Raw genomic sequence first — 27,994 nt, 5'->3', positions numbered from 1 at the left:
TTGCCATTGCCTGCCTCTGTGTAGCAACCCTAGACTTCCTTGGCGGTCTCCCATGCAAGAACAAATCAGGGCAAACAATGCTTAGCTTCTGAGATCTAACGAGATTGGGCTAACCATGCTGGTCAGGACAAAATAGGATGCAGAGAGTCCAAAAAATACAGCAAATGCAGGGCGGGAAAAATCTCGGGTTTCTTGATCGCCTGGGTTCTTGGAGGTTGTCCCTCACGTCTAGGACTCTCGAACATTTCTTTAGAACCTATTACAGTGTATGGATTTGGTACCCACGTAGCTACTGTTTGCGTCTGAGATCTGGAAATATGATATGATTTTTTAAAAGTGTGATTTGAGCCTAAATGTGAGAACATAACAAATATTTTTTCAAAAACAAGTCAGGCGCTTTGGTGCGGTAGGAAGGGCAAGGGTGAACTGCTTTCTTTTTTTAAAAAAATCCCCTCCTCCCCACGCTTCTGCTGTTTTGTGTTATTCTCTCATCAGCCTGACACCAGAATTTCGGTTCCAATGTGTGAAACTCTTATTAAGGATATCCAACGAGAGCAGCAGGTAGCCCGAGCTGTTGTTTTGAAAAGCAGTGTGGCACGTAAGCCGATGTCCTGATGGATGGATTAATACGAGGGTGGGGGGTATGAAACCCCTGAGCTTTGCTCTCCATTTCTGTGTTAGGAGAAATAGACCCAATGGGGTATTAGCTTTCCGCCTCCAGCAGAAAAGAGCAACCAAAATGACCAGGGGGCTAGAGCAACTGCCCTATGAGGAGCGGTTAAAACGCTTAGGGCTGTTTAGCTTGGAAAGAAGGTGGTTAAGGAGAGACATGATAGAGGTCTATAAAATTATGCATGGTTTGGAGAGAGTGGACAGGGAGAAGCTTTTCTCCCTCTCTCATAATACCAGAATGTGGGGTCATCTGCTGAAGCTGGAGGGTGAGAGATTCAAAACAGATAAAAGGAAGTATTTCTTCACACAGTGCATAGCTAAATTGTGGAACTCCCTGCCCCAGGATGTGGTGATGGCTGCCAACTTGGAAGGCTTTAAGAGGGAAGTTCATGGAGGATAAGGCTATCCATGGCTACTAGTCAAAATGGCTAGTAGTCATGATGCATGCCCATTCTCTCCAGTATCAGAGGAGCATGCGTATTATATTAGGGGATGTGGAACACAAATAGGATAATGCTGCTGCCGTCATCTTGTTTGTGGGCTTCCTAGAGGCATCTGGTTGGCCACTGTGTGAACAGACTGCTGGACTTGATGGGCCTTAGTCTGATCCAGCATGGCCCTTCTTATGGTCTCTCCAGGATCAGAGGAGCATGCCTATTATATTAGGTGCTGTGGAACACAGGCAGGACTATGCTGCTGCAGCCTTCCTGTTTATGGGCTTCCTAGAGGCACCTGGTTTGGCCACTGTGTGAACAGACTGCTGGACTTGATTGGCCTTGGTCTGATCCAGCAGGGCATTTCTTATGTTCTTATGTTCTTAAAATGCTATGCTTGTGTGTTTCTTCCCATGGTCGTCGCAAGGTTTTGATCTCTTTTCTTTGGCCTAGGTCACCAGCCCAAATGGGAAATGGATCGGTAAAACACAAGTATATGAAGAGACCCGAGAGTCATGCAGGGAGCTGCCCTTTCGGTTGCTCGGGCGCCAGCAAGTTGGGGAAAGAGCCCGTTTTGAACATCAGCACCATAACGGGGGCGGCCGATATTCTGCGCGGCAAAGTCTGGGAGCTCGAACGGGAGCTGAAGCGGCAGGAAGAGGAGCTGCAGGAGAGGAGCTACCACATCATCGAGCTCCAGGGGCAGCTGGCCAAGCAAACCCGAACCATCGCCGATCTCACTGACGAGCTGAAGTGTAAATGCATCCAGCTGAACAAGCTGCAAGATGTGGTGGACACCCAGGGAGCAAACCCCTTCCTCTTTTCCCCTCTTAAAGAAGCACCCCTGGCTCGGCCGGCGGCGTCTAATAACAGGAGGAGAGGCGCAAAGGAAGGCGTGTCTGCCGAACCCACAACCCGGACGTACGACCTGACGGAGCAGCCTCGTTTTTCCTTTGAAAAAGCTAGAGTCAGGAAGCCCTCCAGGTGAGAGAATCCCCTCTTCTGGCGATGCAAACTTTTGTTGGGCACCACAAGGTGTTGGCAGAGTAGGCTAAGTATGCAGAGAAGGGTCAGCCTCACTGATTAAAGATAAAGTTGCCTTTACTGAAGGAACTACATATTAAAATAGGAACGCTGAGAGACAGAGCCTCCAGCTGTCTTTCTAGCTAAGGAGGGAGAGAGAAGGTAGAATTACTTCCAAGAAGGAGGAAATTGTCCCCTAAGAACATCAGTCTAAGGACAGACAAGAGGTATGAAAGAAAGGGTGGAAAGGTCTCTAATCTTACAGCCCTAACTAGCAGACCACTTGCCCACCCCCTGCTGGGTCTTCTTCTCAGTTCCTTTGCATGCTAGACATTGCAACTCTTCCAACAAAAGGTTGGGTGGAAAAGAACTCAGGCGTGGAATGCAGTCTGAATATTTCTTTCTGGACTGGGTTGACCTTACATAGAAGGTGCGCATAACAGTATCAATCAAATAGATGTTGGGTTGACACTGTTATCTGACATCATAGGCACAGAGTTCATTTGGAATACATCTTTGAATACATACCTGGGCTGTTACAATTTTTTTTAACCTATTGATTAATGTGTATGTGTGCATAAGATGTTTTATTAGACCACTGATGAAGGCCTGAGGGCCAAAACGCGTTTGGCAGGTGGTTTTCGTCTAAAAGGTAAAGGTCCCCTGTGTAAGCACCATCACATCCCAAAGTTTACTTGGCAGATTTTGTTTATAGGGTGGTTTGCCAGTGCCTTCCCCAGTCATCTTCCCTTTACACGAGTTGGGTCTGGTTTAAAAATCATAATGTGTAGTTTGGCACAGGAGGGGCTGGGGCTCAGCGGTGGAGCCTCTGCTTGGCATACAGGAGGTCTCAGGTTCAATCCCCGGCATCTCCAGTTAAAGGGACTAGGCAAGTAAGTGATGTGAAAGACCTCCGCCTGAGACCCTGGAGAGCCGCTGCCGGTCTGAGTAGACAATACTGATTTTGATGGACCGAGGGTCTGATTCAGTAGAAGGCAGCTTCATGTGTTCTCTGTTGTTGCTCTAGACCCTTCCTTCAGGATGCCTTCCCCACTCCGGCTACAGTATGTAGGTCAGAGTCGCTGTACTGGTGGCCTCTCTTGTATCTGAACAGGATGTCGCTGCACTTCTCCCACGCCGAAGTAAACATTGCCCCCCAACTCATTCACAGCTCTCCCCTTGCATAGACAGAATATTTATAAATATTCAAGGTGGCGAATGTTGGCTCTGTACGAAATCACTCTTTTTTATGGGAGATGTCAGGAGGCTTTTATATGAAACAAGGTTTTATAGTGCACAACGATTTCAAATTAAAACCGGAACCGTGTACTTCGAGGGAAATCTGACAGGGACATTTCTCACTCTCCATCCCTCAGTTTGGGCTGTTAGCTGAGAGAGAAGAAGAAGAGTTGGTTTTTATATGCCAACTTTCTCTACCACTTAAGACACCCTGTGAGGCAGGAGGGGCTGAGAGAGCTGTGACTAGCCCAAGGCTACCCAGCTGGCTTCATGTGTAGGAGTGAGAAAACAAATCCAGTTCACCAGATTAGCGTCCGCCGCTCATGTGGAGGAGTGGGGAATCAAACCATGTTCTCCAGATCAGAGTCCACTGCTCCAAACCACTGCTCTTAACCACTACACCACGCTGGCTGGACCTCAAAATGTTGGATCCTCTGGTCTAGCGTTGCCAGGTACCCCCTGGCAACGAGTGGGGGATGGGGGGACTTCCCGGTAGCAAACTGAGGTCTAGTCCTCTGTGGCTGGGGACTCATTGATGCCAACACATTGCCGGTGACGCTGTGGTATTTGGGCAAAAACTCTATGGTAGAAGCCATTTTTAACACAGAGATTTTGCCAAACTACCAAAGTGTCCACGTGTCACCGGCGACGTGATGGCGTCACTTCCAGCGAACGGCGGAAGTAACGTTGACACTTTGTTGGAGACTGAGACCGAGGCCTCAGTTTGCCACTGGTAAGTTCCCCCGCTGGCCAGCTGAATGGTGCGGGGTGGGGTGGGGAGGGTCCCCAAAGCAGAGGTGTGAGAACCCTTCTCTGGTCTCAAGTATGAAGTGGCTTTTGGCCTTCCAGTCAGCAATGGATTTTCTTTTATGCTCGTTGTGCTAAAGAGTGACCTGTGTGTATAGTCTATAGGGTTGCCAGGTCCCTCCAGTGGGAGCTTCACAGGGCTGGGGGGGGGGTGATCTGCAAGCCCAGTGGGATGACGTCACTTCCGGGTTGATGCGGAAGCACCAGCATCGCGCCAGGAGCGCTCTAGCACCCTCCCCCAGTTTTTTGGGGAGAGTGCCAGCTAGAGCATGCCCTTGCATCATGCCAGGGCTTCCGCATCAAGCTGGGTGCACAGATCACTCCCCCCCCCTTCCGCTGGCCTCCTTCCGCCCACCAACCAGCTAAGGGGGGGGGCAGGCAGCCTGGTGAATTGCCCACCATTACCGGGAAACTGAGAACCCTAACAGTTTAGACAGTATTGGGAGCCAGGCTGGTGTAGTGGTTAAGAGTGTGGGACTAATATCTGGAAGACCCAGGTTCGAATCACCTCTCATGCCATGGAAGCACACTGGGTAACTTTGACCCAGTCACCCTTTCTCAGCCTAACCTACCTCACAGAGTTGTTGTGAGGGTAAAATGGAGGCGATGAGAATGATATAAGCCACTCTAGGTCCCTACTGGGGAGAAAGGCGGGGGTATAAATGAATCAAATAAATAAATAAATAAGAAGTATCTGGAGGATAAATGTATCTTGTTATAGTTCTTGGTTTTGTTTGAAAGTCTCAAATCTACAATGCCAGGCAAGAATGGTTTGATAGTAGCAGCTTCCCCCCATATTGGGGCATCCCTTGGGAACTGCAAAACACAGAGGTAGGACAAGACAAGAGTCAACACAGGCTGACCTTCTGGTATTAAAATGAAAATTGCTCTTAGCCATGTGGGAGAGCCAGAGCGAAGCAAGGTTGTTATTTAACCTCTTAACCTTGTATTTTCTAGCATTTCCTTTAGTAAATATCTTTTAAAAAAAATCATAACAATGGTAGTTCCTGGCTGCTACTCCCCCTCTACAGCTTTGAAGAATTTGTGGGTGCTGCTTCCAAAACAAAACAGCTCTTTAGCTATAGTGAGTAATGAGACAGGTGTGGAGTATGTGGATAGACAGACAGAGTCAAAGCCATAAAGACAGGAATGCATTAAATAAACTGAGGTTTATTATTAGGAACATATTATTTGCAGTTTGAAATATGTTTCTGTAGCAGAGCCAGCATGGTGTAGTGGCTCAGAGCGGTGGTTTGGAGCAGTGGACTCTGATCTGGAGAACCGGGTTTGCTTCCCCACTCCTCCACATGAGCGGCGGACGCTAGTCTGGTGAACTGGATTTGTTTCCCCACTCCTACACATGAAGCCAGCTGGGTGCCCTTGGGCTAGTCACAGCTCTCTCAGCCTCACCTACTTCACTGGGGGTCTGTGATGGGGAGGGGAAGGGAAGGTGATTGTAAGTTGTTTTGATTCTTAAGTGGCAGAGAAAGTTGGCATATAAAAACCAACTCTTCTTCTTCTCCTTTTTCTCCTCCTCCTCCTCCTCCTCCTCCTCCCCTCCCTTGCTGGATGGATCTGGTCAATATGAAAAACCATGACACCTCTCCCTCCAGCCCATAAAACAGAATTCTCATAAAAGTTGGTTGATTCCCCAATGTGGTGTTTTGAAATGGTAGCCAGAATATTTTCACACACTTTAACTGTCATGTCCAATAGGAGTCTGGTTTTTCACAGGCCTGTTACGTTGTGCAAATGTCAGGGGGAGCCTGCTCTATCTCTTGTACCTCTGTGGTAAACACTCTTATATCCCAGGTATAGGCTGCTACTATGGCAACCAGTTTACTTAACTTTGTGCAAGGAGGTATCCCTTGTTGCAAACATGGAACAGCCACTCGCTTGTGAACATGGGGCTGTGGGCATGGAGAAAGTTTTGAAATCTACCATATGTCTGATCAGATGCCGTCATGGCTATAGGCAGAAAAATCCCCGTAGGCATCTCTGACTATTTTGCTGAAACTGTTATTGATTGACCTCTACGTTTAGCAAGCTGTGATCTCTCCCAGATGCTCAAACCCCCACTCTCTCCAAAGCAGGCACGCGCTCTATGTAATGTACCCCTTGCATAATCTCTCATCAGAAGTCACTCTTGTATGAAGGTCTCTCTTTAAAAAAAGTGTATGAATTCATACTCTGGGCGCTATGAAGCGAATTTGGTTCATTTTCCAGCTATGCACACTCATAAGATGTTTGTTTAGAGTTTATTATTTATGTATAATATAACCGCCCTGACCTGAATAAACCAGACCAGCCCGATCTCTTGAGATCTTGGAAGTTAAGCAGGGTCAGCCCTGGTTAGTATTTGAATGAGAGACCACCAAGGAAGTCCAGGGTTGCTACGCAGAGGAAGGCACTGGCAAACCACCTCTGTTAGTCTCTTGCCATGAAAACCCCCAAAAGGGGTTGCCGTAGGTCTGCTGCGAAGCAAGGTCGGCCCTGGTTAGCACTGGGATGGGAGACCACCAAGGAAGTCCAGGGTTGCTACGCAGAGGCAAGCAATGGCAAAACCACCTCTGATAGTCTCTCGCCTTGAACACTCTATGGAGTCGCCATTAGGTTGGCTGCAACTTGACGGCACTTTACACACACACGTAATCGAACCAGCCTTACCAGTAATCCACAGAAGTAACTATTTCAAAAAGAAGTTTTACTAGCTTGCACTGACATACGCGTGTTCGTCAGGGACAGCCTGTGTGTGTGTGTTAAGTGCCGTCAAGTCGCTTCCGACTCACGTCAACCCTATGAATCAAAGTCCTCCAAAATGTCCTTTATTTGACAGCCTTGCTCAGGTCTTGCAAATTGAGGGCTGTGGCTTCCTTTATAGAGTCAATCCATCTCTTGTTGGGTCTTCCTCTTTTCCTGCTGCCCTCAACTTTTCCTAGCATGATTGTCTTCTCCAGTGACTCTTGTTGTCTCATAATGTGATCAAAATACGACAGCCTCAGTTTAGTCATTTTAGCTTCTAGGGTCAGTTCAGGCTTGATTTGATCTAGAACCCACTGATTTGTTTTTTGGGCCATCCATGGTATCCGTAACACTCTCCTCCAACACCACATTTCAAAGGAATCTACCGTACTTTCTTCCTATCAGCTTTCTTCAATATCCAGCTTTCACACCCATACATAGTAATAGGGAATACGATGGCATGAATTAACTTAATCTTGGTGGCCAGTGACACATCCTTACACTTCAGAATCTTCTCTAGCTCCTTCATGGCTGCCCTTCCCAGTCTCAATCTCCTTCTGATTTCTTGGCTGCAGTCTCCCTTTCGGTTGATGATGGAGCCGAGGAATAGAAAGTCTTCAACAATTTCAATTTCCTCATTGTCAACCTTGTCAGCCTACAAGGTAGAAAACAACCAAACGTTGTGAAAGCCTTGCTGCTGGTGGCCCAGACTTAATTCTTACTTGCGACTGGTAATTGAAAGAGGATCTTGTTTACAAACCTGTCTCAAACTTGAAAAAAGGACTTTTGATCTCTCAGCATCCTTGGGAGGTGAAGTCATTATAATTCTCTTTTCACAGTCAGGTAAGTCGAGGGATAATGAGAGTCACTTCTTACTGGATCAGGTTCAGATCCAGGCTTCTGAAAGGAGACCAAGAACTTTCTGCCTTTTGTAACTGATCAAAGGGCGCACATTGTACGGATCTGCAGCGTAGCCAGGTTTGCATGGATGAAGTAGTGGTATGGCATTTTGGGTACCATTAGAATTGCCAGCTCCAGGTTGGAAAATACTTGAAGATTTTGGGGGTGGGGGTTGGGGAGAGAAGAAGAAGAAGAGTTGGTTTTTATATGCTGACTTTCTCTACCACTTAAGGCAGAATCAAACTGGCTCACAATTCCCTTCCCCTCCGCCACAACAGACACCCTGTGAGGCAGGTGGGGCTAAGAGAGCTCTAAGAGAGCTGTGACTAGCCCAAGGTCACCCAGCTGGCTTCAGGTGGTTTGGAGCGGTAGACTCTGATCTGGAAAACCGGGTTTGATTCCCCACTCCTCATGAGCGGCGGAGGCTAATCTAGTGGATTTGTTTCCCTACTCCTATTTGTGAAGCCAGCTGGGTGACCTTGGGCTAGTCACACTCTCTCAACCCCACCGACCTCACAGGGTATCTATTGTGGGGAGGGGCAGGGAAGATGATTGTAAGCCGGTTTGATTCTTCCATAAGTGGGAGAGAAAGTCAGCATATAAAAACCAACGCCTCTTCTTCTTCTCCTTCTCCTTCTCCTCCTTCTCCACCTCCTCTGTTCTGAATCTTCCAGCAACTGGTTTGCTGATTGTACACTATTGATGGGTTAACTTATTATTATTATTATTATTATTATTGTTTAAACACTTTTAATTAAGTGATGGACTGATTTTATTGTTTTATTGTATTGGATTTAACAAAACCCTGCCCTGAGCTCGGCCTTGGTTGGGAATTGAGGGTGGGCTAGAAATCAAGCAAACAAATACATACATACATACATACATACATACATACATACATACATACATACATACTTACATAAAATCTTCTTCTGGAGATCAGCATTAATAGTGGGAGATCTCCAGATGCCACCTGGCAATTGGCAACCCTAGGTGCCATGGTTCTCACAGTCATGGGAGGTCAGAGCTCCAGGTTGGATGAACTGGTTCATGAAACTGGTATCTCCACAGGCTAAACAGTCAATCAGCGGTAGTGGCCATCTGTTCCTGGAATCAATACCGGTAGTATGGTGGCCAACAGCTGGATGAACCAGCCCTTAGTATGCTAGCAATAACTGGTTGCAAGGTTACAGTGTTTGAGGCAATATTTCTTTGCCAGATAAAGGATAGTAGAAGTGCAGAGAATAGCATGCTAATTAAAATAAAGATCAATTTGTGTGGATTAAACAAGAGCAATTGCTGTCTTTTTCTTTTTTAAATTATCCTAAGGTGCGTGTGTGGGTTACCATTGTTAGCATCAACATGAGAAAATGAAGCTGGGGTTTTCCAGAATCAATTGGCAGAAACCGTTTTGGCAAAGATGGGCCAAATTGTCTTGGAAGAGTATCTCCCAGGCTTTGAAATCAATATGAAAGCAGACTCGTTGCAAGCTGTTAACACAGTTTGTGTCTGGTAGGATTGTTTTTGAGCCTGTAGTTTGCGATATAGCACTCTCTTGCTCGTAAGAGTATTTTACAAGTTCCTTAGAAGTTCTGTGTCTTAATATTACAATAGCAGCCCAATGTGTAACAAACAGTAAAAGGAAATATATGTATATTTCTACATATCCAAAGTTTGTTTTAAGGTAAGAGGCCCCCATAAAGTCTCAGTCTGTGTAAGGAATTAATTCATTATATTTCGTCCCTGTCCTTTTCCATCATAGTAAGAAATGAGCAGTCCTAAGAACACTTTCTTGGGAGTAAGCCCCATGGAATGGATGTGAGAAGGATTGGGAGTAAACCTGTTCAGGGTTGTTGTCTAAGATCCAGCCTAAATGAAAGAAACCATGTTTGTTGTTCGTAGATCTGCACTGTAGATCTGCACTGTTTTCTGGTGAGGAGCTGTGGCTCAGTGGTCAAGCATCTGCTTGGCATGCAGAAGGTCCCAGGTTCAATCCCCGGCATCTCCACTTAAAGGGACAAGGCAAGTAGGCGATGGAAAAGACCCCTGCCTGAGACACTGGAGAGCCGCTGCCGGTCAGAGTAGACAATACTGACTTTGATGGACCAAGGGTCTGGTTCAGTATAAGGCATCTTCATGTGTTCATGTGTTCTCCAGCTGGGTTCATTTCCCACATCAGAACTCTCTAGCGAGAAAAGTGCCTGTGGGAACTGAGTGCAATGAGTTAAGGAGGGTGGGTTTACCTCCCCTAGCCTGCTTATACCCTAAGTTATACAATTGGGAGTAGTAGGTTTTTAGATGCCAACTTTCTCTACCACTTAAGGGAGAATCAAACAGGCTTACAATCACCTTCCCTTCCCCTCCCCACAACAGACACCCTGTGAGGCAGGTGGGGCTGAGAGAGCTCTAAGAGAACTATGACTAGCCCAAGGTCCCCCAGCAGGGCTTCATGTGGAGGTGGTGAATAAGACCTCATTGCTGTCTTTTACCAAAATGGGGCAGACATGTGAAGAAGCAGACACAGCTGCCCAAACTGCATCTAGTTTGGCATGAAAATTCAGTTCATACGGAGGAATAGGATGCCTGTTATATTATACATGGGAGCATGCCCATTATATTAGGTGCTGTGGAACACAGGCAGGACAATGCTGATGCAGTCGTCTTGTTTGTGGGCTTCCTAGAGGCACCCGGTTGGCCACTGTGTGAACAGACTGCTGGACTTGTTGGGCCTTGGTCTTTGATCCAGCATGGCTTGTCTTATATTCTTAATGGGATGGGTAACTGGCAGCTAATGCATGTGTGTAAAGTGCCGTCAAATCACAGCCGACTTATGGCGACCCTTTGCACTGTTTTCAAGGCAAGAGTTTAACAGAGCTGGTTTGCCATTGCCTTCCTCTGCTTAGAGACCCTGGTATTCCTTGGTGGTCTCCCATTCAAATATTAACCAGAGCTGACCCTGCTTAGCTTCTGAGATCTGACAAGATCAGGCTAGGTAGCCTGGGCCACCCAGGTCAGGGCTAATAGGTAACCTATACCTATACATCGTGGTGTGTATAAATATAGGTTGTCTATTAGCTGCCTGTTACCTATATTTATACATACTTTGCGCCATGGTGAGGGGAGGGGCTGTGGCTCAGTGATAGAGCATCTTCTTGGCATGCAGAAGGTCCCAGGTTCAATCCCCAGCATCTCCAGTTCAAGGGACTAGGCAAATAGGTGAAGTGGAAGACCTCAGCCTGAGACCCTGGAGAGCCACTGCCAGTCTGAGTAGACAATACTGACTTTGATGGTCCAGGGGTCTGATTCAGTAGAAGGCAGTTTCATGTGAGCAGCCTGATAGCCCAGGCAAGTCTGATCTTGCTAGAGCTTGAAAGCTAAATAGGGTGGGCCGTATGTAGTCCTTGGAAGAGAGACCACCAAGGAAGGCTGGGGTTGCTATGCAGAGGAAGGCAATGGCAAAGCACCTCTGCTCATCTGTTTCCTTGAAAACCGAATAGTTCTGGGATCACCGTGAGTCAATCGTGACTTGACACGGTACACATTTATTCATACTGCACCATGATAACCTGATTCTTCTGTACCGTGTACGTGACTTGACCTTTTCCTTCGGCAGCCTCCTCTTGATTTCGCTCAGCTGGAATGTTCAGCAGAATCTTTATTCATTCATAAGAAAGTCTGGCTTGAATGGATGCAGGTCCATTTCATAAATGTTTGATCTTCTCTCCACCATCATGCACACCTGCCTGGTTTTTATGAGCCCGGTTTCGCAGGGGGTGGTTTTATGCGGGTCACATGGAAATCGATAGGAGCCATGCACAGAACAATGTCTGTTCCAGCAGATGGTATCCTTAACTCCTTTCGTATCAGTTTATTTGGGCATCCCTTCCCCCTCCCCACCCTCCAGTTTTGTTTCCGCTCTTGATATCTGAACCCCGCAATTTGTTTTTCCACTTTAATATCGCATAATGGAAATGCATTATTATTGCATGCTATTATACGCCTGCTAAGTATTACTGTGAGAGCATTTAATGGGAAAGCACAAAGATGTTGGTGATTTTTGTTTGCATCAGTCACCATTTGCGGGGGGCGGGGAATGCACCAGGCAGGTTTTTGATGAAATTTCCTTTTTTATTCCCTGCAATAAGTACAGCAGTTCATAAATATTATAAATTGAGTCATGGGGTGGGAGGCGGGGCAGGTGATAGGAAAGTAATAATTGAAGAAAACCTACGTAAGGTTCGGTTAATTATTAGAGGTTGATTCAGGATTGGAACAATGAGCAACATTCAGCATATGGTGCTTCAGGGCCAGAGGGAGTCACTGCTAAGTGTGGAGGCACTGCTAAGTATGGGCCTGTGAAGAGCCATTTAAGTTTTACTCTTAATCATACCATTCACAAACTTGACCTTAGAGATGTAGGGCACTGCCTTACATTTAAGGCTGGGGTTCCCAACATGGTGCCTGTGGGAGTCATGGTGCACACTGATACTTTTCCTGGGGCCTACCAAGTAAGGCTGCCAGGTCCCTCTTAACCACCAGCAGGAGGTTTTTGGGGCAGAGCCTGAGGAGGGTGGGGTTTGGGGAGGGGAGGGACTTCAATGCCATAGAGTCCAATTGCCAAAGTGGCAATTTTCTCCAGGGGAACTGATCTCTATCGGCTGGGGATCAGTTGTAATAGCAGGAGATCTACAGCTAGTACCTGGAGGTTGGCAACCCTACTACCAAGTGTGTTTAGAAAGTGGGTGGAGCCAGGTGGGGTTCTTGAGCTTCTCATTGGCCATTGGAGATCTAATTGTCCATGCATTTAAATAACCTCCTTTCAGTCACAGCTGTCACCGCAGTGCTGATTTTATTTGCCTCTTTACTCCTCATTCCCAGTGTATTTTTTAAAACTTCCCCTCTTCTCCCATGTTGTTTAAGTTTGTGTGTGTGGCTCCACCTTCCACAGCAACCATTTTGTGATAGTTCCCAATAAGGTTGCCAAGCTCCAGGTGGTGGCTGGAGATCTCCCACTGTTACAATTGACCTCCAGCTGATAGAGATCAGTTCACCTAGAGAAAAATGGCCGCTTTGGCAATCGGACTCTAGGGCATTGAAGTCCCTCCCCTCCCCAAACCCCGCCCAAAATCTCCAGGTATTTCCCAACCTGGAGCTGGCAACCCTAGTTCCCACCACCCTATGTTAGAATTCTAAAGGTGCCCAGAGGCTCTAAAAGGTTGGGGACCCCTGGTTTAAGTTATCATATTGTCAGCCCTGGTTACTATTGGTGACTTTCCAAGATCTCAAGAAGAAGAAGAAGAGTTGGTTTTTGTACCTTGCTTTTCTCTACGTTTTAAGGAGTCCCAAACCGGCTTACAATCACCTTCCCTTCCTCTCCCCACAACAGACACCTTGTGAGGTATGTGGGGCTTGAGAGAGTTCTGAGATAACTATGACTCTCCCAAGGTCACCCAGCTGGCTTCATGTGTAGGAGTGGGGAAACAAACCTGGTTCACCAGAGTCTGCCACTCATGTGGAGGAGTGGGGAATCAAACCCGGTTCCCCAGATTAGAGCCCTTCGCTCTTAACCACTACACCACCAAGCAGAACTGGGTTTCTTATCTCTTCTACCCAAGTTCTTCTAATCAGTAGAGCATCATCACTGAGCTATGGCCTTTTCTCTCGTGTGTGACTGAGGATCATGACCCTCAAAAACGGAAAAAAAAACCTGCCTCGTCTACCTGTGCAGATGCTGGTATGTTGGCAAACACAAGTGGTAGTGGAGACAAGGTATAGTTAGCCAGACACTGGGACCAGGCTAAGTCCCAAAATTGCTGCTAGCACCTTATCTCGGTCCATTGGGTGGAAAACTGGCCCCACTTGTCAAACAAAATGGTTTGGTATGCCACTAGCGTTGCCAACCTCCAGGTGGTGACTAAAAAAAGGCACTAATGGCATAAATCAACATCAAGTAATATCCAATTAAATAGTTGCTGAATCATTTATGAGAACAATGCAAGGATGCAAGGCAATGTAAATATTACAAGCAAAGCACAATCTATCCAAAAAGGAATGAAAGTAAAACAAAGCACAATGTCAAAACAGTACAAAGTATATGATATACAGTACAATGGTACAAAGTATATGATATACAAAAAAGTAGACATTGTGAATAAGAATAGTCTTATCATAAATGTAGACAAATCTTCATAGATCCAAAAGCCAGGAATATGGGATTCCGGTATTAGTCCCCATTTCGCGTCCAGGTGGTGGCTGGAAATCTCCTGGGATTACAACTGATCTCCAGGCAACAGAGATCAGTTCACCTGGAGAAAATGCCGCTTTGGAAGGTGGACTCTGTGGCATTAGACCCCACTGAAGTCCCTCCCCTCTCCAAACCCTGCCCTCCGCAGGCTGCACCCCAAAGTCTTCAGGTATTTCCCAACCCAGATCTGGCAACCTTGTATGCCACTGTTGTGCACATGTGTTGGGGGTTGCCTGCCCCTGACCTATAAGGTATCCTTTCTTTCACCTAGTGACGATGGTGGTGCTGTAGAAAGATCAATCTCTGTAAAAGGAAGCAGCCTAAATGACAGGACTGATATATGTCTGAGGAAATTTCAGCCTGGAGCAAAGGGAGTTGGATGGCTGCATTAATTTCCGGCCTTAAAGGGCACAGCTAAGGCAGGTGGACGTCCCTGAGAGAACGTTGACATCACCCTCCGTTTGTTGGCCTCGTTCTTCCCTTTAGGGAGCTCAGAACGATGCATCGGTTTTGAGGCTGTGCACAAAACAGCATGACTGTAGCCATAAAGTCAGTGTGGTGGTGTGGTTAAGAATGTTGAACTAGTATCTGAGAGACCCAGGTTCGAACCCCCACTCGTGCCATGGAAGCTTGTTGGGAGATATTGGGCCAGTTACACGATCTCAGCTCGACCTACCTCACAGGCTTGTTGTTGGGATCAAATGGAGAGGAGAATGATAGAAGCCATTTTGGGTCCCCACTGGAGAGAAACGTGGGGTATAAATGAATTCGATAAGTGCAACTTTTGGGCAGTGTGGCAGAGGCTGCTTTCTTGTTTTTCTAAGGTGGTACAGTCCTCATGTGGAACAGTACTGCTTCAGGTAGGGTTGCCAGCCCCGGGTTGGGAAATAACTGGACATTTTGGGGGTGGAGCCTGAGGAGGAAAGGGTTTGGAGAGGGGAGGGACCTCAACGCCATAGAATCCAATTGCCAAAGCGGCCATTTTCTCCAGAGAACTGATCTCTGTCACTTGGAGATCAGTTGTAATAGTGGGAGATCTCCAGCCACCACCACCCTAGTTTCAGGGCTCTATGTTACCTTCACCACGTGAGAGGTGCCATAGCACATCTGCTTTCAGTGCCCCAAAGGTAGCATCAGAAGTCCCAGCTGAGACTCTTTCCCCCACAATAGTATCAGTCTTCCTAGAGCAATGCCGGCATAGGGAAGAACTGCAGTGTGGGTTTCTGCCATGTGGCTCAGAGCTTCTGATGGTTCTTTTGCAGCCCAGGAATGAGTTCTGCTTCCGCAGCAGCTCTAGTGACATGAAGGTAACATGAGAATGGGCCCTGGTTTCAGGAAGGGTTGCTTGCCCACGCAAGGCTGGCACCTGGCAGGAGATGTACTGGCAACATCATGGTGACGTGACGATGTTGCTCCTGGTGTGAACTCAAAGTTATCCATCATGTAGGGGCAATGCTCTAGCGTTTGCGCCAAACGCTATGGCTTAGCCATAGAGTTTGGGGGGAATGCTACAGTGCTGCCCCTGTGCGGTGATGTCCCTTACCGGTCGCCCTGGAAGTGACATCACTGCATTGCCCAGCAACGCTGATTTCTCCCTATTCTCCCCCTGCCAGCCCACCAAGCAGCACTGGTGGAAGAGGGCTTCTGGCGGGAGACTTGGAGGTTTTGTTTGAAATCTCGGTCCCTCTCTTGTATTTTGTTTGTTATTCCCCATTATTTAAATATGTAAAAGAAAGTATTCAGGAAAAAATAAAGATGGAGAAACAAGAACATGAATTGCCACCGAACCCTGTAACTGGGATCAGCAGAATCTTTTGGGATTAGAGCCAGTGTGGCCTAGTGGTCAAGAGTGGTGGTTTGGAGTGGTGGACTGTGACCTGGAGAACTGGGTTTGATTCCCCGCCCCTCCACATGAAGCCAGCTGGGTGACCTTGGGCTAGTTACAATTTCTCAGCCCCACCTACCTCACTGGGTGTCTGTTGTGTGGAGGGGAAGGGAAGGCACTTGTAAGCCAGTTTGATTCTTCCTTAAGTGGAAGAGAAAGTTGGCATATAAAAACCAACTCTTCTTCTTCGTCGTCTTCGTCATCTTTTCATTTGGAATCAGTTTCAGATAGAAGCCTTCTCAAGTGAAAGTAAGGGGCGTTATCTCTTGAAGATAGTCTCTAGATTTCTACCCAACTCTGTTAAACTATAGTAGGGTCTAACTGGATTTTTGTTTAGGAACGGTCACTTATGCGAGATGACGTTAATGATGTGGTTTCGCTGGTGCTTATAAAATTTGTTTTCCACAGAAGACTATGACCTATTTATGGTGTGGCTTTCCAGGGCTAGAACATACAACCCACGAGTTGGATGATTACTATGCCTCTGATTTTGTTTGTCTAACCTTTTATTGTTGTCATCCTTCATTCTCAAGCTTGCTGTACCAGGTAATAACAGAAATAAATCAACCTGGTAAATGGGAAGTGATCATTCTCTCCTAAGAGGCCCTCTGGAGATCTCACGGTGAAGCTTAATTCTGTGGGACAATTTTACTTTGTTTTATGAGTCCAAGTAAGGAGAGACCTTGGACATTTCCAGAATGGTTGGGATTTACTTCTTTGGACTTATCAGCCTCTCTGGATGATAACAGTCACAAGCAGTTCCCTGGTCAAAGGTTGTCCTTCAAATTAGCAATTGATTCAGATCTGCCCATTTGCAAACCGGCAAGGCTTAGTTCAGGTGTTATGAACAATCAGAGCTGGCATAAACTAAGTTAATCGGTGGTCTTACATTTCCCTTCCCCAAATCTCTATGGCAGGGGTGGGGAACCTCAGGCCCGGGGGCCGTATGCGGCCCCCGAGGACATTTTTTGTGGCCCTCGGGAGCTCCGGGGCCCTGCTGCAGAGGCGGGGCACAGGGCGGCCCTCCCAGAGGGAGTTCCTGGCTTACAGTGGCGCTGCGGCGCCCTTTGGACCGCCTCTCGCCGACTGTCGGCTGTTGAGCAGCAAGAGGGAGGGGGAAAGGCTGGTGGCTCCCTGCGGCAGAGCATTCATGCAGGAGCCGATCGGGCTTCGGGGGGGCCCTTTTGTGGACTCTGGGGAGGAGAGGTCATGGAGACTGGGGCCCGGTCGCGCGGGGCTCTGTGCGCTGCCGTGTGTGGGCAGGGGAGGCTGGGGCCTGGTCGCACAGGGCCAGCGTGCGCGGGTGTGTGTGTGTGTGTGTGGGGGGAAGGCTTTTCTCTCTTTTCTTTTTTTGTCACTCTCCTTTCTCTCCCTCTCTTTCTCCCTCTTTTTCTGTCTCTTTCTTTGTCTCCCTCCGTCCTTTTCTTTCTTTCTCCCTCTCTCTCCTTTTCTTTCTCCCTTTCTCCCTCCCTCACTTTTCCTCTTTCTCTGTTTTCCTTCCTCCCTTGCCAATCGACTGTGGGCTAGGCCCCCTTTGGCACCTCGTTTGCTCGGGCCCACTGCTGGCTGCCCTTCCGCCTGGGATGGGATGGGGGAGTGGGGGCACCCTGCAGGCCTTCTCTGTGTGGCCTCCCCTGGGGTTGCCAACCTCCAGGTGGTGGCTGGAGACCTGGCAACCCTAGCCTCTCCCCCCCACCGGGAGATCTATACCTGGTATGGCCCCTGAATGATGTCATAAATGTGCAAATGGCCCTTGGCAGGAAAAAGGTTCCCCACCCCTGCTCTATGGTTTAACCTCCTTCTCCTTTCATCTAGCATTTGAAAACTGAAGAAGGAAGTCTTCAACAACCTGTGGTCTGTTGTGTGAGAACCAGCGTGGTGCAGTGGTTCGAGCTGTGTTTCTGAACCAGGGTTCCCCAGAACCCTAGGGTTCTGTGAGAAATCGCTAGGGGTAAAGTGAGAAATAGTGATGGATAGGCTAATAATATGTAAATCATATGTGATCATATGTAGGGGTTCCCTGAGACAAGGCTGTAAAATGGTTGAGAAAATGCTGGGTTAGAGTGTCAGAATAGTCTCTGGAAAACCCTGGTTCGGATCCCTGCTCTGCCATGGAAACTTGCTGAGTAGGGTTGCCAGCTCCAGGTTGGGAAATACCTGGATATTTTGGGTGTGGAGCCTGAGGAGGGTGGGGCTTGGGGAGGGGAAGGACTTCAGTGGGGTATAATGCCATAGAGTCCACCTTCCAAAGTGGCCATTTTTTCCAGGTGAACTGATCTCTGTCGCTTGGAGATCAATTGAAATAGTGGGACATCTCCAGCCACCACCTGAAGGTTGGCAACACTATTGCTAAGTGACCTTGAGCCAGTCTCTCTGTCTCAGCCTAACATGTCTCCCGGGAAGTTTGTTGAGAGGATAAAATGGAAGGGGAGAGAGAACAACGTTGTAGTCCTTTTTTGGGTTCCCATTGGTGTGGAAAGTGGGGTATAAATTACCTAAATGAACAGATGAACTTAGTTGATTTCCCAGCTACTGGGATTCTTAACCACAGTTCCAAGAATAGCCATTGCTGGGAAGGAAACAAAGTCCTTGTTGGGTCTCCTGCCTTTGGATATCAAGCCAGTTTAAAATTAGTTTATGACTTCCATCGTCGATCTTGTCATGCTGAAGAGAGTGAGCATGCTCAACCGTTTATTTATGTATTGATTTGATTTCTGCCCCACCCTCCTCCTTGGCCAGGCTAGGCTCAGGGCAGTTCACTGGGTCTGTACCCATCATGAACAATACAGTTCGAATTGAACCAAGGATGGTTATCAGTTTAATGGGTGCAAGGGGCATTTTGAAGCATATGCTTTATTGCTCTGACCTGGATAGCCCAGATCTTGTCAGATCTTGGAAGCAAAGTAGAGTTATCCCTGGTTACTATTTGGATGGGAGACCTCCAACGAAATCCAGGGTTGCTACGCAGAGGCAGGCAATGGCAAACCACCTCTCATAGAGTTGGAAGGGACCACCAGGGCCATCAAGTCCAACCCCCTGCACAATGCAGGAAATTCACAACCACCTCACCCCCAGTGACCCCTACTCCATGCCCAGAAGATGTCCAAGATGCCCTCTCATCATCTGCCTAAGGTCATAGAATCAGCATTGCTGACAGATGGTCATCTAGTCTCTGCTGAAAAACCTCCAGGGAAGGAGAGCCCACCACCTCCCGAGGAAGCCTGTTCCACTGAGGAACCACTCTAACTGTTAGAAAATTCTTCCTAATGTCTAGATGGAAACTCTTTTGATTTAATTTCAACCCCTTGGTTCCAGTCCGACCTTCTGGGGCAACAGAAAACAACTCTGTTCCTCTCTTGCCTTGAGCACCATACAGGGTTGCCATAAGTCGACTGTGACTTGAGCCCCCCCCCCCCCAAAAAAAGTGCTTCATCTAGCACACGGTTTATTACAAGTAGCCCAGGCAACAGAATGCTGAGGCACTCTTCTGAGATGGGGCAGACGAGGCCATGGGCTGGCCATGACCCATACCTTCAGATTTACATTCTTTTCTCCAGTAATGCTCTTTTGTGTTGCCGCTGCCCCCATCTTATCAGAGACAGCACCATCTCATGGGATGAGGAGGGGACTGTGCGCATGGTGTCCACTAGAGATGTCTCAGATTTTTGCACCTGACTTATAGTGAGGGTTGCCATGTCCCCCCTGGCCACCAGCAGGGGATAGGGGGTTAGGGTTGCTAGATCCAGGCTGCGAAACTCCTGGAGATTTGGGGGTGGAGTCTGGGGAGGGCAGTGACCTCAGTGGAGTACAGTGCCACAAAGTCCACCCTCCAAAGCATCCATTTTCTCCAGGGGAGCCAATCTCTGTCGTCTGGAGATGAGCTGTAATTCCAAGGGATTTCCCAAGGTCCCTACTTCTAGCACCCTGGGCAGAAAGCTGTACCACTGTTGCCGAAAGGATGGAGGCAGGAGAGCACAACAGCTGGTTTGGAGGGGAAAAGGACAAATATATTTTGTGAAGACGGAATCCTTAGTGCAATGGCTTTATAAGTACTGAAACATTTCTGGATCAGTGTGCACATAATTTGATGAAAGCATTTCAGGTTTCTGTAAGCATGCCTGCAATTTTTGTGTGTGTGTGGATTGGCCCTCCATGTGGATGGAACAGTCTAAGTCAAGTTCCACTGTTGACAGCGAAAACGCATGGTCGCTTTAGCCTCCTTTATTCCCTGTTTCAGCCAGGATCAAACGCACGTTCGGTGAAACGCATGCATTCAATCCTGGCTGAATTCTGGCTGAAACAGAATAAAGAAGGCTAAAGCTACCGTGTGTTTTTGCCCTATGTGTGACTTCAGTCCTGTTCTTGTTTACCATACAGTTCAAAGTTCTCATCATAGGACCTTCTTGGGATTTTAAAATTATTTTATTTTAAATGTCTTGTGATTTTTTTTTGGTGGTCTTCCCTCCTATGTGTTTCAAAGATTTTGCCATCTGATGCCCTGGAGGTCTTCTTCAACCAACTGGACTTCCAACTATTGGGCTGGATCTCACTGATCAGTTCCACCAATGGAACCAACCCATTTTCTTTCTTTCCATGTTCTGAAAGTTACTGTACAAATGTAACTATATGTGCTTTACACAATCAGTCTTGTCTCATGAAACTATGGTTTGAAATCCTGGTCTTAAAGGAAGAGAATAAACCAGTGTTTGTGATTTGGATATAACCATAAACTGTTGTTTGCTGCGAAGCTGGAAATGATTAATGTTTGAGCTGAATGCAAGAGGGAGGGAGTGGGCGCCTATGAATCTCCTGAGAAATTCCCATAATGACCAGCTATGGTTTGTTGTTAATGATGAACTACACCAGTAGGAACAGTGGCTTACGGATGCGGAATTATATGGTTCTGTCATTGAAGGGATTATGCTGGAACATAATCAGCACTAGCCATGGTTAGCAAACCCACTTCAAACCATGGTTTCTGATTCTAATGTGCTGGTCAGTCAGAAACCATGGTTTGTCAGTATTGCCATCACACCAAGGCATAGGTCAGCTTCTTAAGACACAGGTTGGTGTGATATTTGAACGGAACTTCAGATGTAGTTTCCATTTGTGCTCCCACATTCCCTTTAAAAAAATCAATGGGTGAAAACGCATGGTTGCTTTATCCTCTTTTAATCCCTGTTTCAGACAGGATTCAGACCGGATAGAACACATGCGTTTCACCTAAAGTGCGTTCGGTCCTGGTTAAAACAGGGATTAAAGGAGGATAAAGCGATCATGCATTTTCGACCAATGTCTTCGTTTTGAGATGTTTTTCTCTCTCTTTCTTTTAGTTCCTGATTATCTTCTGTTTCCTTCCCTCTCTGACTTTTGCCCTTTTGTGCCCATTTGTTCGCTGTTATCTTCTTTCTTTCCTCCCACTTACTTTCTGCCCCGCTGCATCCTTCCTTTCAGACAGCAACTTCTTTTCTGTCCATTGAGTCAGCTCCATCCTCCTTCCGATCCTTCCTCAAAAACCAGCTACTTCTACGTTTTTTCCCTAGACTTGCCTGCCTATCAAGTAATTGGCTTCTTCCTTTCCCTTGTTCCTATTTTTATCAGACCCTTCATCTTTATCCATACCCAGGATGGGGATGCCAGCTTTGGGTTAGGAAATACCTTGAGATTTTGGGGATGGAGACTCAGGAAGGCGGGGTTTGGGAATGAGAGGGACCTCAGCAGGATACAGTACCGTAGAGTCCACCCTCCAAAGCAGCCATTTTGTCTGGACGAACTGACCTCTGTCACCTGGAGAGCAACTGTGTAATAGCAGGAGACTTCCAGGTAGGGATGCCTGGTCCCTCCTTGCCACTGGCAGGAGGTTTTGGGGCGGAGCCTGAGGAGGGCAGGGTTGGAGGGAGGGGAGGGACTTCAATGCCATAGAGTCCAATTGCCAAAGTGGCCATTTTCTCCTGGTGAACTTATCTATGTTGGCCGGAGATCAGCTGTAACAGCAGGGGCTGTGGCTCAGTTTGTAGAGCATCTGCTTGGCATGGAGAAGGTCCCAGGTTCAATCCCTGGCATCTCCAGTTAAAGAAACTAGGCAAGTAGGTGATGTGAAAGACCCTTGCCTGAGACCCTGTAAAGCAGCTGCCAGTCTGAGTAGACATTACTGACTTTGATGGACCAAGGGTCAGTATAAAGCAGCTTCATGTGTTCATGTGAGATCTCCATCTAGTACCTGGAGGTTGGCAACTCTAACCCCTTTCATAGAATCATAGAGTTGGAAGGGACCACCAGGATCATCTAGTCCAACCCCCTGCACAATGCAGGAAATTCACAACTACCTCCCCCACACACACCCAGTGACCCCTACTCCATGCTCAGAAGATGGCCAAGATGCCCCCCCTCATGAACTGTCTAAGATAATAGAATCAGCATTGCTGACAGATGGCCAACTAGCCTCTTCTTAAAAGCCTCCAGGGAAGGAGAGTTTACCAGCTCCCAAGGAAGCCTGTTCCACTGAGGAACCACTCTAACTGTTCGAAAATTCTTCCTAATGTCTAGATGGAAACTCTTTTGATTTAATTTTAACCTGTTGGTTCTAGTCCAACCTTCTGGGGCAACAGAAAACAACTCATAAGAACAGCACCATCCTCTATATGACAGCCCTTCAAGTACTTTAAGATGGTTATCATATCCCCTCTCATGTCCCCTCTCCTTTTCAGGCTAAACATACCCAGCTCCTTCAATCTTTCCTCATAGGACTTGGACTCCAGACCCCTCACCATCTTTGTTGCCCTCCTTTGGACACGTTCCAAAACTTATAATTCCCAGAAGGCCTTTGGTCTAACCCTTTGGCCCTCATCTTCCATAAAAATGAAGCCCAAATGTAACATGTGCTCACATTCATTCTTTGCAACTCTTGCATCTTCTATTCTTCCCCCTTCTGCACCCATTTTGATGAAAATCACAGTTGAAATGTGGATTGCAAGCTTTATAAGGCAGCGACCCATTTCTTCTGTTGCTGCTGCTTGCTTAGGCTTTTCTGTATTCCTATGCCTGTTTATGGCACAGCGTAAATAATAATTATCTCGATGATAAGCCCTCTGGGCAAGGATTAGATCACTTTGTGTTTTTGTGCATCTCACTGGTGAATAAATGCATTGTTAATGCTGGGGGTTTGTTTAGGGGTTTGTGGGTATTGATGAAATATGTCACATTCCGTCGGTAGTTTCCACTCTGGCTTTCCAAAATAATGTAAAGAAGCAGAAGGTAAAGTGAGTGATAGATCGGATCAGGGGCTTGCAACCTACTGCTGCTTCAGGAAAACTCTTTCCATGTGAACTTGTCAGTTGTGAATACCCTGCAGGCTACAGAGGATTTGGAGAAAAGTTCTAGGATGCACATTCAGTTTGTACAGAGTTCTCTCCAGGCTTTTTGGACCTTGCTCAGGTTCACATGCATGAACACTATGTTTGAGCAGCTTCCACCTCCAAGTGGAGACCCTGGGTTAGAGTCGCCAACCTTTAGGCGGTGGCTGGAGATCTCCCACTATTACAACTGGTCTCCAGGTGACAGAGATCAGTTCCCCTGGAGAAAAGGTCTGCTTTGGAAGGTGGACTCTATGGCATTATTTCTCATTGAAGTCCCTTCCCATCTAGGTTTGCCAACCTCCAGGTACTAGCTGGAGATCTCCTGCTATTACAACTGATCTCCAGCCAATAGAGATTAGCTCACCTGGAGAAAATGGCTACTTTGGCAATTGGACTCTATGGCATTGAAGTCCCCCCTCTCCAAACCCCGCCCTCCTCAGGCTCCTCCCCAAAACCTCCTGCCCATGGCAAAGAGGGACCTAGCAACCCTATCCCCTGCCCAAACCCCACCCAAGCAGTCTGGGTAAGGGATACTCAACCTGTATTGTATTGGTTCTATTTGTATAATATTGTTGTAAGCCACTCTGAGTCTGAACTGGTTGTTGATATGAGATACATCATATGGACCTAGGGTTGCCAGGTCCCTCTTCGCCACTGGCCGGTTTTGGGTGCAGAGCCTGGAGAGGGAAGGGACTTCAATGCCATAGAGTCCAATTGCCAAAGTGGCTATTTTCTCCAGGTGAACTGATCTCTATCGGCTGGAGATTAGTTGTAATAGCAGGAGGTCTCCAGCTAGTACCTGGAGGCTGGCAACCCTACTAAAAAGGATTGTGAGAAAGGCACCCTCTGTGCCCTCTAGAATTTTCAGAACTGGTGGGGTGAGAGAAAGGAGCTGCAAACGTGGGGGAAAGTTCTGATTGCCAGCTCTGAGTTGAGAAATTCCTGGTGATTTTTGGACAAAGCTAGGGAGGGCAGAGTTTTGGGAACGAAGGGATGTGATGCAAAAGAGACCAATCTCAGAAGCTGACATTTCCTCCAGGGAAACTGATCGCAGTAGTCTGGAGATTGGTTGTAATTTGAGAGAACTCCAGGCCACACCTGGAGGTTGTCAGCCTTAGAAAAAGGCTATGATGGAGTGGGAGAAGAAAGCCATAGCTGGGGTGGGGGAGGTAGCTGCAGTGGAGGAATCCATGGACCATCCCGAGCCCTCAAAAACCTACAGATGACCTTGGCTTCACATAGTTTGAATAGCGAAGAAGAAGAAGAGTTGGTTTTTATATGCTGAGTGTCTCGGCTTACAAGCACCTTCCCTTCCCCTCCCTACAACAGACACCCTCTGAGGTAGATGGGGCTGAGAGAGCTCTAAGAGAGCTGTGATTAGCCCAAGGTCACCCAGCCCAAGGTCACATTAGACCCCAAGATCAACTGTGGTGTCTTTTGTGCAGGTTTGCCTGCCACAACCGATCATTTCTGTTGTGGGATCTCTGATGAACCTCTAGCATTCTCCCAGAAGACAGTCTGAGAATCCCTGAGGTAGGCCAGTGTGGAATTGCAGCTGATGGTGAGAGAGAGAGCAAGCAAGCCATGCTAAACATTTTTAACTGAAAGAAGATAAATTACCTCTCTGCGCACTGGACCATGAATACTGTGATGGAGGAATATCTCGTACATAATAAACTTCATTTGTGTGCTACCACTGAATCTGATTATAGAATCTTTCTTTCTTTCTTTTTGCCTCTCCCCTTCCTTTCTTTGTTTGCCATTTCTGGCTTGCTTAATACCAGTGAGAAAAAGCTGATCACAGATGCCCTGACCAGGAACCAATTTCTGAAGAGACTGGACCTGCAACAGATCAGAGATATGGTAGAATGTATGTACGGGAGAACGTACCAGCAAGGGAGCTATATAATCAAACAAGGAGAGGCTGGAAACCATATATTTGTGCTGGCAGGTCAGTAAGTGTTTAAATCCTTCTTTCTGGGAACTGGGTTGCTAAGTCCTGACATTTTATGCCTGACTATAAGAACCTAAGAAGAGCCCAATAGGTCAAGTCCAAGATCCTTCTAGTCTAGTATACTGTGGATATACTAGTCTGTGGGTGCCCACCGTAGGGTTTCCAGCTCCCTCCTGGCAACCAGCGGGGGGCAGGGTAGGGATGCCAGGGCCTACCTGGCCTCCAATGGGAGCCTCAACTATGTGGCCACGAGGGGCAGCTTCTCCCGCATACCCGTATGGCGCAAACCTGTCACTGTGCGCCTGCAGTAGGGTTGCCAACCTCCAGGTACTAGCTGGAGATCTCCTGCTATTACAGCTGGACTTTGGACTTGGATAAACATTTTTGGAATTGCATCCTGGTGAAGTAACCCGTGTGTATATCTTGGTGAAGCAATTTACTTGTATTATATTGGAATTGCTGTGTTTATTTTGGAACATATCAGTGAAGTAACTGCACAAATTTACTTTGAGTTTATTAAATTGCTTTGCAATGCCCTTACAGTCTTATTAGTCCCAATGTGGATATTAGGGCATTTTTCCTTGTTGTGATATATATTTTGAGCTGGTGCTGTTTATACCTTCAACTTTGTTATTCAGCATACGTTGTATTTTTCTTAACCTCCAGGTACTAGCTGGAGATCTCCTGCTATTACAGCTGATCTCCAGTCGATAGAGACCAGTTCCCCTGGGGAAAATGGCAATTGAACTCTATAGCATTGAAGTCCCTCCCCAACTCCCACCCTCCTCAGGTTCCATCCCAAAAACCTCCCACCAGTGGCAAAGAGGGACCTGGCAACCCTAGCGTGCAGGATGCTCTAGCGTTCCCTTCCGAAAACTCTATGGAAACCGTTGTGTGAATAAACTGGCCATGGAACCATAGAGCCAGTGGATAAACTGGCTATGGAAACCATAGGGTTTTGGGGGAGATTGCTAGAGTGCCGCCAGCAGTTCCGGGGTAACCTAGAAGTGCCGGTGATGAGGCGCATGCAGCGCGTGCAAATCGCTGCTCCCCCCCATGCTAGCTGGCCTACTTCCAACTGCTGGCCAGCAGAAGGTCAACAGGCAGCCTGGTGAGTTGGCGGGCAATTGCTGCCCTCACCGAGCAATTGGGAACCCTACTTACTGGCAGCTGGGGAAGGCCTATGCTACCATCACAGCAACATCGCCAGTGACATGGGATGCTCTTGTATTTGGGCAGATACTTTATGGAAGATGCCTTTTTACCTTTAGAGTTTTTGCCCAAATATTAGAGTATTTTATGTCACTGGCAAGCAATAATGTCACTTCTAGAGCAGGGGGAGGGGGAATTCCCTGCCTCTGGCAGGAGCCTGGTTGTCCTGACCTACTACCTGGGAACGTAGGCCTTTCCTCTCACACAGCTTGCCCCCTAGCAACAGGCATACAACTTCTGAATATGGAAGCTCCATTTAGCGATCAGGGAGAGAAGGCAGCATGGTGTAGCCCAATGTTGGATCCCGGAAGCTTAGCAGCGTTGGTACATGGAAGGGAGACCACCAAGGAAGCCTCTGCAGAGGAAGGGAATGGCAAGCCACCTCTGCTTCTCACTTGCCTTGAAAGCCCCTTGCTGGGGTCGCCAGAAGTTGGCTGTGACTTGACAGTACTTTCCACACAGACAGAGCAATCATGACCTCCACATGAAATATTACTGATGCAGTGCTTCCAGCTGCCATTTATAGAGTGTATTTGAGTGCCCACAATTTAAATCATAAAATTTAAGTACCTTCTTCCTTTGTCGCCACAACTTTATGTGATGGTTATCATTTCTTACAGTTATACTTAACATCTCTTAGAAGTTCAGCAGGACTCTCCACTCATAAGCTACACACATTGGGGATGGCCATCTCTTCCTTTATACCCCACACCTGCTTGAAGCAAACAACAGAAGATAGATCTCTATATATTGCCCCATAAGTTTTTGCTTGACGTGTGTTTGCATGTCTGTTTCCCCAGTGATGGAGACACAGTACTAGGCTAGATCTATCCCTGTAGGACATTTTTATCCCACCCTTTGTCTAACAAGGCCAGGGTGGTGTGTACATTTCTCTTTCCCCATTTTATCCTTACCACAAACCTTTGAGATAGGTGAGCTTGAGAGTGACTGTTACAAGATCAACCTATGAGTTTTGAGACAGAGTGGGGATTTGAACCTGGGTCTTCCAGACCCTAGTCTAATGCTGTAAACATTACATTGTGTTGAATCACTGTCCTGTCCTAACACAGCAGTTCTTAGGTTCTTTGAACCAGTGTGGTGTAGTGGTTAAGAGCTGTGGACTCTAATCTTAGGAACCGGGTTTGATTCCCCACTCCTCCACATGAGTGGCGGTCTCTAATCTAGTGAACCAGGTTGGGTTTTCCACTCCTGCACATGAAGCCTGCTGGGTGACATTGGGCTAGTCACAGTTTTCTCAGAACTCTCTCAGCCCCACCTACCCCACAAGGTGTCTGTTGTGGGGAGAGGAAGGGAAGGTGATTGTAGGCCGGTTTGATTCTCCTTAAAAGGTAGAAAAAAGTCGGCTTATAAAACTAGTTTTGACTGCAGCAGCCATGTTTTTGAATCATGTGCTTGTTTGAATGTAAAGTTAAATAAAACAGGAGTCCAGTGGCACCTTAGAGACAAACAAAATCCATTCAAGCGTACTTTTTGTGAGTCAGAGCTCACTTTGCCAGATACATCTAA

The 27,994-nt window shown here is 47.2% G+C and overlaps 1 protein-coding gene across 1 annotated transcript in view; it reads left to right on the top strand.

Moving 5' to 3' along the window:
* Positions 1-1,572: 1,572 nt before the first annotated feature.
* PRKG2 (protein kinase cGMP-dependent 2) overlaps positions 1,573-27,994 on the top strand; it is an 81,301-nt gene continuing 54,879 nt past the window's right edge. Inside the window, exons 1-2 of the mRNA XM_056855434.1 lie at positions 1,573-2,090; positions 25,086-25,252. Of these exons, the coding sequence (XP_056711412.1) occupies positions 1,573-2,090; positions 25,086-25,252 (685 nt within the window). The remainder of the gene's footprint in view (positions 2,091-25,085; positions 25,253-27,994) is intronic.

The sequence above is a fragment of the Euleptes europaea genome, chromosome 9 (genome assembly GCF_029931775.1).
Source record: "Euleptes europaea isolate rEulEur1 chromosome 9, rEulEur1.hap1, whole genome shotgun sequence".
Classification (NCBI taxonomy): Eukaryota; Metazoa; Chordata; class Lepidosauria; order Squamata; family Sphaerodactylidae; genus Euleptes; species Euleptes europaea.
This window is presented reverse-complemented; position numbering and strand designations above follow the sequence as displayed.